The sequence below is a fragment of the Bufo bufo genome, chromosome 7 (genome assembly GCF_905171765.1).
Source record: "Bufo bufo chromosome 7, aBufBuf1.1, whole genome shotgun sequence".
Taxonomy (NCBI): domain Eukaryota; kingdom Metazoa; phylum Chordata; class Amphibia; order Anura; family Bufonidae; genus Bufo; species Bufo bufo.
The window spans coordinates 221,020,518-221,033,449 of NC_053395.1; the positions used below are offsets into that span (position 1 = coordinate 221,020,518).

The 12,932-nt window shown below is 47.0% G+C and overlaps 1 protein-coding gene across 1 annotated transcript; it reads left to right on the forward strand.

Annotated features, from left to right (window-relative positions):
• Window positions 1-3,153: 3,153 nt before the first annotated feature.
• CNPPD1 (cyclin Pas1/PHO80 domain containing 1) lies at window positions 3,154-11,632 on the forward strand. The gene is made up of 8 exons (XM_040439255.1): window positions 3,154-3,359; window positions 4,577-4,679; window positions 5,260-5,341; window positions 6,337-6,457; window positions 6,970-7,098; window positions 7,338-7,399; window positions 7,582-7,699; window positions 7,799-11,632. Exons 1-8 carry the CDS (start codon window positions 3,258-3,260, stop codon window positions 8,420-8,422), a joined length of 1,341 nt encoding a protein of 446 aa, XP_040295189.1. The 5' UTR covers window positions 3,154-3,257; the 3' UTR covers window positions 8,423-11,632.
• Window positions 11,633-12,932: the final 1,300 nt, after the last annotated feature.

Consider the following 12,932-nt stretch of genomic DNA (forward strand, 5'->3'; position numbering starts at 1 on the left):
AACTGATTATCTATCATCACTAGAACATCCTGCTTATCACTGTATATAGTATAAGGGACAGGAGAGGTGAGAACTGATTGTCTATCACCATGAGAACATTATGCTAATCGCTTTTTATAGTATAAAGGACAAGGGAGAACACAGGAGAGGTGAGAACTGATTATCTATCATTACTAAAACACCCTGCTTATCGCTGTTTATGTGGGGCGCTGGCTTATTTTTTTCACTTCCATTGTGGGGCGCTCATTGGTACAGCCTTTACCTCTCACCCCCCCCGCCCCCACCCCTTTTGTGTTAAGATGGGGAAAAAAAGCACTCACCTCCTCCATTTGCTAACGCTGCTGACTGGAAGCTCAGGACAGGACCTGTGAGACATCATCACGCTGGAGCGCTGGTCCTGTCCTGAGCTTCCAGTCAGCAGCAAGTATTCCCTGCAGAGCGAGCAAATGCAGAGAGAAGAGAAGGGGGCATTACTATTACTGGGGGGCACTAATAGGGGCATTACTATTACTGGGGGGCACTAATAGGTGCATTACTATTACTGGGGGCACTAATGGGTGCATTACTATTACTAGGGGGCACTAAAGGGTGCATTACTTTTACTGGGGGCATTAATGGGTGCATTACTATTACTTGGGGGCACTAATGGGTGTATTACTATTACTGGGGGGCACTAATGGGTGCATTACTATTACTGGGGGGCACTAATTGTCACGTCCTGCCCTGTGGGTGTTCTGAGGAGATCTGTCAGAGTTGCTGCACGTGACTCAACCTGACAGTTTGTTTTGTTGTGGGTTTGAACAGAATCCCACCTCCTCCCAGGTGTTGTTCTTTAGGTAATTGATGAGGCTATTTATTCCTCCCTCTCCTTATAGCCTTTGCGGGTTATAGTTCTGCCTTGTGTGAGTTCTGGATGTTTGGTGGATCGTCTGCTCCAACACATCTCTAGATAAGTCCTTTTCCCGTTTTCCTTATGTGTCTGTTTTTACTAGGCCTGTAGGTTGTTGAAGGAGCTGGGTGTCTATTTCCTTCTTCCCTACAGCTGAGGGTTTGGTTCAGTGTGTCATAGTCAGGTACGTGGGCATGTGCCTATCTACCATCGAGATATGCACATGGGCATAGCAGCTTAGGGAAAGTCTTTTAGGGATTGCTAGGAGGTGACCCCTTTGTTCCCTAGCATTTGAGGCCTAGTCAGTTGTTTTGTTTGCTTTGCCTTGTTCCGTTTCCTTCCCTTATCTTACCTAATGTGACACTAATGGGTGCATTACAATTATTTGGGGGCACTAATGGGTGCATTACTATTATTGGGGGGCACTAATGGGGGCATTACTATTATTGGGGGGCACTAATGGGTGCATTACTATTATTGAGGGGCGCTAATGGGTGAATTACTATTATTGAGGGGCGCTAATGGGTGAATTACTATTATTGGGGGGCACTAATGGGTGCATTACTATTATTGGGGGGCACTAATGGGTGCATTACTATTATTGGGGGGCACTAATGGGTGCATTACTATTATTGGGGGGGCCTAATGGGTGCATTACTATTATTGGGGGGCACTAATGGGTGCATTACTATTATTGGGGGGGGGGCACTAATGGGTGCATTACTATTATTGGGGGGCACTAATGGGTGCATTACTATTATTGGGGGGCACTAATGGGTGCATTACTATTATTGGGGGGCACTAATGGGTGAATTACTATTATTGGGGGGCACTAATGGGTGAATTACTATTATTGGGGGGCACTAATGGGTGCATTACTATTATTGGGGGGCACTAATGGGTGCATTACTATTATTGGGGGGCACTAATGGGTGCATTACTATTACTGGGGGCACTAACGGGTGCATTACTATTACTGGGGGGCACTAACGGGTGCATTACTATTATTGGGGGGCACTAATGGGTGCATTACTATTATTGGGGGGCACTAATGGGTGCATTACTATTATTGGGGGGCACTAATGGGTGCATTACTATTATTGGGGGGCACTAATGGGTGCATTACTATTATTGAGGGGCGCTAATGGGTGAATTACTATTATTGGGGGGCACTAATGGGTGCATTACTATTATTGGGGGGCACTAATGGGTGCATTACTATTATTGGGGGGCACTAATGGGTGCATTACTATTATTGGGGGGCACTAATGGGTGCATTACTATTATTGGGGGGGCCTAATGGGTGCATTACTATTATTGGGGGGCACTAATGGGTGCATTACTATTATTGGGGGGGGCACTAATGGGTGCATTACTATTATTGGGGGGCACTAATGGGTGCATTACTATTATTGGGGGGCACTAATGGGTGCATTACTATTATTGGGGGGCACTAATGGGTGCATTACTATTATTGGGGGGCACTAATGGGTGCATTACTATTTGGGGGCACTAATGGGTGGATTACTATTATTGGGGGCACTAATGGGTGCATTACTATTACTGGGGGGCACTAACGGGTGCATTACTATTATTTGGAGGCACTAATGGGTGCATTACTATTATTGGGAGGCACTAATGGGTGCATTACTATTATTGGGGGGCACTAACGGGTGCATTACTATTATTGGGGGGCACTAATGGGTGCATTACCATTACTGGGGGGCACTAATGGGTGCATTACCATTACTGGGGGGCACTAACGGGTGCATTACTATTATTGGGGGGCACTAATGGGTGCATTACTATTAGTGGGGGGCACTAACGGGTGCATTACTATTTGGAGGCACTAATGGGTGCATTACTATTACTGGGAGGCACTAATTAGGAGCATTATTACTAGGTGCACTATAATTCTGAGGGGCACTAATGGAAGCATTACTATTACTGGGGGGCATTGATGGGGATGGGGGTATTATCCATTCAAGTGGCACTAATGGGGGCATTATTAATTCTGGGGGGCATTACCATTACTGGGGGCACTAAGGGCGGCATTATCAATTCTGCGGGGCACTAATTTTTGTTGGGAAAGGTAGCAACCCTAATCCAATTAGTAATGTTTACTGTTTAGCACCACAGCGCATGGGCAGTAAGTATTATTACTCTGACGCTACGTCCCGCGGCTGATTCAAACCCACGTGACTTTGGCATGTCACATGACTACGTGACGCCCTGAATGCTCGGGGGTGGGTGGGGCTGTCCGCGCGAAGTGACAGGAAGAGGCGGAGTCTCCTGGTCGGATCTCCGCAGGACAGTGAGGCCTGTGCAGCGGTGTCAGCCCCGGCCTCGCCGTAATTTTGAAGCCGCCATGGAGCGCCGAATGCCAGGCCGCATGTTTGGCCATCACCCTCGGGAGGAGAGCGGGCGCAGCGGCTTCCAGCTGCCGTCACAGGACTTCATGGAGTTCCCGGTGAGTGAGGAGGCCCCGGGCCCGGGTGTCTGCTGTCATCTGGATGTAAATAAAGTTTTTTTTGTTTGTTTGTTTTAACCTTTGTGTTATTGGGAAAGCTGGGTGACAACCGATCCGTCATGTGTCCTGGAGCCCTGAGCTGCGAGTCTGCCCAATTCTGTAGTAATAGAGGGCAGGCCTGCCACTCAGGGCCGTGGGAAAGCTGGGTGGCACCTAACATGGCCACTGCCCAGGGGATACCACTTATTCTGGACTGTGGGAAAGCTGAGTGGCACCTAACATGGCCACTGCCCAGGGGATAGCACATATTCTGGACTGTGGGAAAGCTGGGTGGCACCTAACATGGCCACTGCCCAGGGGATAGCACATATTCTGGACTGTGGGAAAGCTGGGTGGCACCTAACATGGCCACTGCCCAGGGGATAGCACATATTCTGGACTGTGGGAAAGCTGCCCGACCTCCAGTAATGCTTCGTCTCTACACACCTGCCATTCAGGGCTGGGGAAAAGCTGGGTGACTTCTAGTACGGCCACAAGGGTCATCACATAGTTTGATGCTCTAACTTTATAATTCACCCAGTTCTGTAGTGATGGAGACCTAGACTGTATTAGAACTAGACAGGTCTGCCTTTCAGGGCTATGGGAAAGCTGGGTGACTTCTAGTACGGCCGCTGCCACAAGGGTCATTACATCGTTTGACGATCTAAATGTCCATTTTACCCAGTTCTGTGGTGATGGAACAGCTGGTGGGGTTGTAGTCCTTCTTAACTAGCCATTTCTGCCCTTCAGAGCTGTGGGAAAGCTGGGTGGCATCTGACGTGGCCAGGGCCCCCACGGGGTCGTCATGTTTTCTGGAACTCTTGAGTGGCGTCCTGTGGTGATAGAAGAGCTGAGGCTGTGTAACGCTTCGTAACCCTACACTGCACCCTTTCAGAGTAATGGGAAAGCTGGGTGACTACAGCTCTGGGAGCCATAGTGGTCATCCCTCAGCTTATCTAACTGCTGGACAACTTGAGAATCTGGGTAAAATTCCTTTAATCCGGTATCCGTGCTGGATTATCAGAAGAGGAGCCTGAAGGATGCCAGATTATCAGGCTTCTGCTGTAGGCAGCACAGCCCAACATACAGCCCCTTAATTCTCAGCTTCTCGTGCCATGGTGGGCGTTTATTGAAGTCACCCCTGGACTTTTCGGTGATGCCCTGTTTTTCTTCTCCAGTTTCTCCCCGGACACCCCCAGCTGAGCGAGCGCGTGCGGAAGCGTCTGTATTATGGATGGGAGGCGGAGTGCCCCATGGAGGACCTGTCCAGTCCAGTGGCCGGTGAGTGCAGCGTGTCCAGTCGTAGTGAAGTTTTAAAGGGGGTGTACAATTTTGCAACTGTATATTTAATTGCTCCAGTGCGTCTCATAAAAGGAGACAATGGCAAGTAGTCCTGATCAAAATTTTACTGTGTTGTGCCTGCAGCTCCAGTGCAGAACCGTGCGTCTCCGTGGTTACAGACTACATAGAAACCCTGTGCAGTCTGATCTCAGTCATGTGTCGCTCTACTCCCGCCGTCGCCTATTTTCAATGTGTTTCCTATCCTGCGGCTCTCCAGCTGTTCCAAAACTACAACTCCTGTCAGGGCATAATGGGAGTTGTAGTTTTGCAACAGCTGGAGAGACACCCACAGATCGGGGAACGCTGACCTACAGGCATTAGAAGAAGAAAAAGAATAACGTGGGTCACCAAGATCAGACTACACAGGGTTTACTTGTACTCTGTTGGCATGCATAGATTTTCATGGGTGCATTGGCACAAAATGTTGCAAAAGTCTACACGCCCTGTCATGTCAATACCATAGCAAGACCATAGTCTCCGGGGTCTGAGACGCTTCTCATTTGTGTGTCCTCCCTCTTAGACATTGCTGTGGAACTGCTGCAGAAAGCCGCTCCCAGCCCCATCCGTCGCCTGCAGAAGAAGTATGCAGCTCACGTGTCCCGGTAAGTGCAGGGTCTATATCTGCCTCTCTCCTGATACTGGGAAACTACTACTCCCAGCATGTTCTATAGACACTACTGATAAACGTGCCCCTTGAAATTGTCAGGCGAGTGCAGGTGGAGCAGCCCGAGTTGTCTAATCAGTCATTACGTAACGGCCCTGGTATTGTCAGATGTTCAGCCAGAGCCGCCCCTTATACAAATCACCTCCTGTATGTCTGCAATGGAGGAAGAGGTTGATGTCACCGAGTGACTCGGCTCTTACAGATGATCATGACATCACAGCTAATTTGCATAGTTTGGGGATGTGCAAGTTCCCTTGTGAGCGGCTTGTGAGAAATTGCTTAACCCTCTTCAATACGTTTTTTTTATGTTGTAGTTTAGGCTTCAGTAAAAAGAGTCCCTCTCGTGACAGCCAGGCTCCTGCTGTAACAGAATTCTGGCCGTATAACCTCTTAGATGCCACGGCCAATAGTGCATGCGGCATCTAAGGGATTTCAGAGGGGAGGGGTTCCCTCCATCAACCACCTTCACCGACGTGAATGAGATCACGGGGTGGCGATGTCTGTCTCTTCTCGGCAGCTGAGGGTCCAGTGAAGGCCTATTAGGCAGTGTCAGCGGCGCAGCCTAATAGATTGACTGTCATTTTCATACTGACAGCATAAGGAATACAGTGTATTATGTGAGCGATCAAAGGCGAGTGCCCCGGGCAGCACCAGGTAGCGTCAAGAGGGGGTAGCGGAAGGGCAATGGGCTGAAGGGAAGCAGTTAGGTTAAGAAATTTGCATTGGGAAGAGGGGGCACCGTTTCAGTTTTTCGCCTCAGGCAGCAGAAAGGCTAGGTGCACCCCTGCGTGTGTGAGTCTTGGCTCTGGGTCCTCCCCGGTCTTGCACCAGTCAGTGACTATTACATAAGGTGATCTCATCTCTGTGCTTGTGCCGTGTAACGCTTCAGAGATCTGTGGAATCTGCGGCATTGCTGACTGTTTCTGTCACTAGGGAGGCCTGTATCTCGCCCTGCTCCATGATGCTGGCCTTGGTTTACATAGAGCGGCTGCGACACCGGAACCCCGAGTACCTGCAGCAGATTTCATCATCCGACCTGTTCCTCATTTCTATGGTGAGTGTTTCAGCAGTCACGTGAGTTCTCCTCCTGGGGCTCAGAGCCGTCGGCTGCAGAACCTGCCGTACCAGTTATCAGCACGGCCGGAACGCGTGACCTGGCGGGTGACGCATCTGTGGAGCCGATGGACCAAATCAAAATTAACCCCCTCCATGGGATTTAAAAAAACATGTGATGCTAAAAATAAATTTTTAAAAATCCCAGCAAGCATACATTATTTACAGAAAGTAAAGAGGTAACGTGGTTCTTGTTCTCCAAGTCTATTGCTCAGTTTGTGCTGCATGGCGTTTCCTCTCAAGCTTCAGACATCTGCTTCCTGGGCCACCCAAACACCACGTAGTGATCTGCTGGATGAATGCAGGCAACCGGCGATCAGATAATCCCTGCCGGCCCACGCCGCTAAATCCTGCAGCAGAAATCTCACCGGCTCGCTTCAATAACCCAAATATTCATTTTATGATGTCATCTGTGAAGCTAATAGATGTACGGTGTTGCTTTTTGTACTATAGATGGTGGCGAGTAAGTATCTATACGACGAGGGTGAGGAGGAAGAAGTGTTCAATGATGAGTGGGGCGCAGCCGGAAGACTGGATGTCCAGACAGTGAACAATTTGGAGATGAATTTCCTCAGCGCGATCGTAAGTCCATTGTGGAGCCTGTGGGTAGATTTATTTATTTTTTTCACGATAATTGCCTGCATTTACGTAGTCAGTGACCACTAGGTGGCAGTGACAGATGTATACAGATCACTTCGGACTCAATAGTCTTCAGTAACAGCCGAAGCTCCCCCTGGTGGTGGCTGTAGGCAGCTAGAATTTTGACATGTAACGCTGTGCAAATAATCCAAATCTCTCATTGTTTGACTTTTTTCATACAGGACTGGTGTTTGTACACTCGCCCAAGGGAATTCTTTGAGGTGCTGCAGTGGTTGGAAGGCCGGTGAGTCCTGACTATGTCGATGTGCTGTATAATATGAAACCTATTAATGTTTTCGATGTGTTTGCTGTGATGAATGGTTGGTTGCATGTGGCGCCTTCTAGTGTTGAATATCGGGTTTTGAACTGCAAAAATAACTCATAGATTTTTCTTTCCTTAAAAAATAAATTCTCTCCTTCGTTCAGAGTGGCCGAGCAGCAGGGTATGAAGCGCGGCTGGTTCACCTACACCGATCTGACAGTGCTGCTGGAGCAGGAGCTGTGGCAGAAAGCCTTCAGTGATTTCTTCCAGCAAATAACCAAGGTAAGGGAAGCTTCTGGACCCTGTACAGTCGTCACAATTTCAGCTATGTCTGGGATGTTGCATCTGTTGCATGTGCTAATCGGGTTTTCTCCTCTGCAGCTGGCCTGTCTCCTGAGTCTTGTCTACCTGACCGGTGTTGCCACCTTCTTTGCCTCCGTTTCTGTACTCCATAAGGCTGCCGGCGAGGTAAACGGCACAGCACTTCTCCCTCCTGTCGTGGACCCAACTCCAGATGCCTCCGTGCCTCTGTTTATTCCAGTTACACCAGAGGAGATCTCCGAGGCCAGCCTGATCGTTCCTGCCCTGGAGGAGGAGTGCGTGGACAAGCGGTCCAGCATCCCGGCAACTGCTTTGTACCTATGGGGCTCAGTGCTGACTGCACTTACTTACAAGGATCCAGGGGGGGCTGCAGTTGAGGAACCACAACTCCCCGACCAGTACTGTCCACACTGCACTAAACCAAAATTGTCGTCCTGGCCTAAGACCTGCCATCAGAAGAACGCCACCCGCTCTGGCATTGCCCTACCTGTTTTTCGTGCCTCTTCTGGACCCCACCACTTTGGCTTCCATGACACGCTGCTCCCCTCTGGCTGCCCCAACTCCTGTGGCCTACCACCAGATGGTTGTCCGAACATGGACTTGTCTAGAGCCTTCGAGTTAAAGACCTATTTGTGTAGAGACATTGGCTTTGACCGGTTCAAAACCGTCATTGTCCCAGGTTAGCCAATATGGAAGGTGACACAGGCTCATCCCCTTCCCCATGTCAGGCCTGTGCTTGACTTTTAGGACTTTCTCTAAGAATTATCTACTATGTAAAAATTGCAATAGCTTTTATTTTACTACCATGTCGCTGACCTCGGTGTTGATGTGGCGCTTCTTCTAGAACTAATAATTGTAGCTAAAATTACACAACAGCACTTTAAAGGGGGGGTTCAGTCAGGTCTCCACAGGATGTCTTCTGTGCAGGTTCTGCACCGTTGTCCTCTCCTCTGTACAAGTATGGACGTGTATACCCCAAGGAGACCTGATCACTTGTGTAACTGCTACTCAGATGTGACTCAAATTTCTTAGATGCAATATGTTACAGTTTTCAACATTTTTTTTCAAAATCTCTGCTAGCTGTTAAGGAATATGGGACATTCATGTTTACAGCTAGAGGCTGAGAACCAGACCTGGCCTTGTACTTCTGACAGCGTAGACTTTGTTACAGTTGGATCTGATCTAGACAATCCCATGTTACCTGCATACACGAAGGACACAAGAGTTCTGTCAGGGCCGGTTCACACGGTTTTTGATGCTGTTTTTCGCACCATAAATGCCTCTAAACAGCCTCCCATTTATTTAAAAAAGCATCATGCTTTGCTGGCGCGGAATCCGCACTGATTCTCCCTTTGAAATGAATGGAAAGCTGAAAAAAAACAAAAAACGCTCTGTATGTGTTTGTTTTCTTTGCATTCTGGTGCCAAAAACTACAAGCTGAAAATCCAGATCTGAATTGACGTAAACACCCATTTGTTTAAAAAAATAAATGCGGGTCCTGTGCAAAACTTTGGAGGCTGATTTCAAAATCCATTGTGTGAACATCCCTTATGCTGGTTGCTACTGTGTATCAGTGCATGTAAAATGTGTCGGCCTGGAGTCCAGACTGATACATTGTAACAAGCTGTCAGGGCCTGAGACAGATTTTTGCTGCTGTTGTGGTTAACTCACATTGGATTGTCCACAGTAGATACAATTGTAACACCCTTAGCTGTGAGAAGTATAAGGTTTGGGACAAGCCTTCCGGCTCTGGATGTAAACCTGAATGTTACCCTTCACTGACTGTAAGCTGAAATTTTGAAAAATGAATTGAATGCGCATACAGCCAAAAATCTTATTGCAAAATTGCATCAATTTGCAGTACGGGTTGGACTGTGCAGCACACCACCTACCTGTGTGGGTGCGCCCCAAGGGTGCTGTTACGCCACCACGGTTACACTGGTGGCGCACACAGGTACACGGTTCTACAGCTATACTTACTGCAAAAACCATAGTAAGTACAGAGCAATCAGAATGCCACTGACTGCGGTAACTGCAGCTCAGCCCCATGTGTAATGGCACCCTCAGGGTACAGCCACATATAGCGTTGTCGCAAATGTCATCCACATGCAGCGGAACGTGCCCGCAGCATAATTTGCACTTATCTTGAGCTGCTGTGTTTTTACATCTTCAGCACATCAGTTGTATTGTGGATGTCTGCCATGGATTTCTCAGTTTGCAGTACAGAGGGTGAATCTGCTGCAAAACCCACAGGTGGTGATTTTACCACTGTGACCAAATCTGCAGCAGACCCCCCTACATGTGGCCATACCCTTAAAGGGGTTCGTCTCATCTCAAACATTGGCAGCATATTGCAAAGACCCGCACATATCTCCAGAATGAAGGAGAGGGCGCCGAGCACGCGTGGTCACCCTCCATTCACTGCTATAGGAGATCTGAAATTAGCCGAGCGCTGGTTTGGCTACTTCCAGCAGTCTCATACAGGTGAATGGAGAGATGTACATGTGTAGTGCGCTCTCAACTCCATTCTATGGAGGGCGTGGTGCTTTATTTTCGGGGCCCTTTGCTCCAGGAACCGTTCGTATCTGACATTGGTGGTATATCCTGGTGATATGCCGCTAGTGTTGGAGGCGACACAACACCTTCAAGCTTGAGGGACAACCATTGCACCTCTTTGGAATATTTGCTAATTTCATGTGTCTAATGCCAGACATTTTAGAGCCGTTTATATGGCTACGACAGGGGTCTGCAACCTTCCTCCACTCCAGCTGTTGTGAAACTACAACTCCCAGCATGCTCAAATTCACTTCTATGGGAATTTCAAGAACAGCCAAACAAGTTGTTGTACCACGGCTGGAGTGACGCAAGTTGCTGATCTGTGGCCTACCAGACCAGGTGAACACCACGACCTCCACCATGTGCTCCTGGCCACCTCGAGTTGCCTTACAATCGGAGTGGATAGGAAATCCTGACTTGCTGTGAACTCCCATCGTCCAATACAACCCGACCAGTGGATTGCGTTGCTTCCATGTATGGACGACTGCAGGACACTTTTTATGTTGCTTGTCTTAAGTTGATGTCTAGCTAATGCCAACTAGATAGTATAGACCTTGTATATATAATGCTCTTTATTGAAACACAGGCAATGGAAACGAAAACAGTCATGGTAAAGGCGAGGTCAGTATCTAGAAGGCGACCGTAAGTTCACAGATAACTGTATTGTCAAAGAACGTGAAGGCGGCAGGTAGGGGGTTATGTGTCCTGAGAAGGTGAAATTGCTCTGTGTGACGTGGATACGTCCCACGCTTCATCCAAGGGCTGGCCGTACACCTCCAGGAGCTGGATGCTCAGCCCCTCCATACACATGCATCCATGGCTCAGTAGAGAGAGGGGAGAAAGATGCGGGCAGACGCCTCCTCATTAGATCATTGCAACCTGTGAAGTCACCTTGAAAGAATGTCTGTTTAGAAAATGTTTTCTCACTTACCTTCTGGGGGTCCTAAATAGAAGCAGGCCTCCCTGTATGCAAAGTAGCAAGTGAGATCACTTCTCAAGTAGTCATGGAGCGTGTCAGCTGTGTCCATTTTAACCTCCCAGTCATTACCTTGGATGGACATTCAGAGGCAGCTGTTGTACCCACCAAGAGGTGTCCCGGAGACTGAACCTCGTTCACCTCGATCTGTGGCCGTACTTACAGGATATCCCTAGTTATATGCTGCACTGAGCACTTCTAATTTTGTCTTTTACATCATTGTTGGATAGCTTTGGTCTTCTCATTTACTACTTTTTATACTTGCATGAGGTGAAACATAAGATGTTCACGGTATTAACCACTTAAATGGATTTGGATTACTTCTAACCACAAATTATTTCTCACTTCTTTTTTTTTTTTTTTTTTTTTATGAAACAAAATTTCGGCTTCCATATGACACAATAAAAACAGAACTTGATCTCACACAGCGGCCCGACTCCTGTGTATTATTTAACTGTTTTATTTAATATGTTTATTACAGTAAAATATTAAACTACTATAATACTGCCTCCTATGTACAAGAATATAACTACTATAATACTGCTCCTATGTACAAGAATATAACTACTATAATACTGCCTCCTATGTACAAGAATATAACTACTATAATACTGCTCCTATGTACAAGAATATAACTACTATAATACTGCTCCTATGTACAAGAATATAACTACTATAATACTGCTCCTATGTACAAGAATATAACTACTATAATACTGCTCCTATGTACAAGAATATAACTACTATAATACTGCTCCTATGTACAAGAATATAACTACTATAATACGGCTCCTATGTACAAGAATATAACTACTATAATACTGCTCCTATGTACAAGAATATAACTACTATAATACTGCCTCCTATGTACAAGAATATAACTACTCTAATACTGCCTCCTATGTACAAGAATATAACTACTATAATACTGCCTCCTATGTACAAGAATATAACTACTATAATACTGCCTCCTATGTACAAGAATATAACTACTATAATACTGCCTCCTATGTACAAGAATATAACTACTATAATACTGCCTCCTATGTACAAGAATATAACTACTATAATACTGCTCCTATGTACAAGAATATAACTACTATAATACTGCCTCCTATGTACAAGAATATAACTACTATAATACTGCCTCCTATGTACAAGAATATAACTACTCTAATACTGCCTCCTATGTACAAGAATATAACTACTAGGAATGAGTGAATCGACTTTGGATGAAACATCCGAAGTTGATTCGCATAAAACTTCGTTCCAATACTGTACGGAGCAGTGGTACCTTGGAACCAAACCCGAGTTCGGGAAATGTTTTTTTTACAGTACAAATTAATTTATGAAGTTATTACCAGAAGTCTCGCGAGACTTCGCAAAGCAATAACTGGCTCATCAGAGCCAATACTGCCACGCTTCGGTGTGGGAGGGAAACGCCACACTGAGCATAGAAGGAAAGGGGGGGGGGGGGGGACAGGGAATCAGGCCTGAGAACTAGGGAAGGAAAATGGACACCAACCCTGAGCCTCTAACACCTTCACCTCTAGGTCAGGGTGTAGAGCGGATATCACCACCTCCAGGAAAACTACGTGACAAGGCATCTGCCTTGACGTTCTTAACCCCGGGACGATAGGTGACAGTGAACTTGAATCTGGT

Bases quoted from the DNA above. Each gene is read 5' to 3' on its own strand.
- CNPPD1 (XM_040439255.1), top strand. From the start codon at position 3,258: ATGGAGCGCCGAATGCCAGGCCGCATGTTTGGCCATCACCCTCGGGAG. The intron at 6,458-6,969 runs GTGAGTGTTTCA...TTTGTACTATAG, and splicing joins ACCTGTTCCTCATTTCTATG to ATGGTGGCGAGTAAGTATCT. The intron at 7,400-7,581 runs GTGAGTCCTGAC...TCCTTCGTTCAG, and splicing joins CTGCAGTGGTTGGAAGGCCG to AGTGGCCGAGCAGCAGGGTA.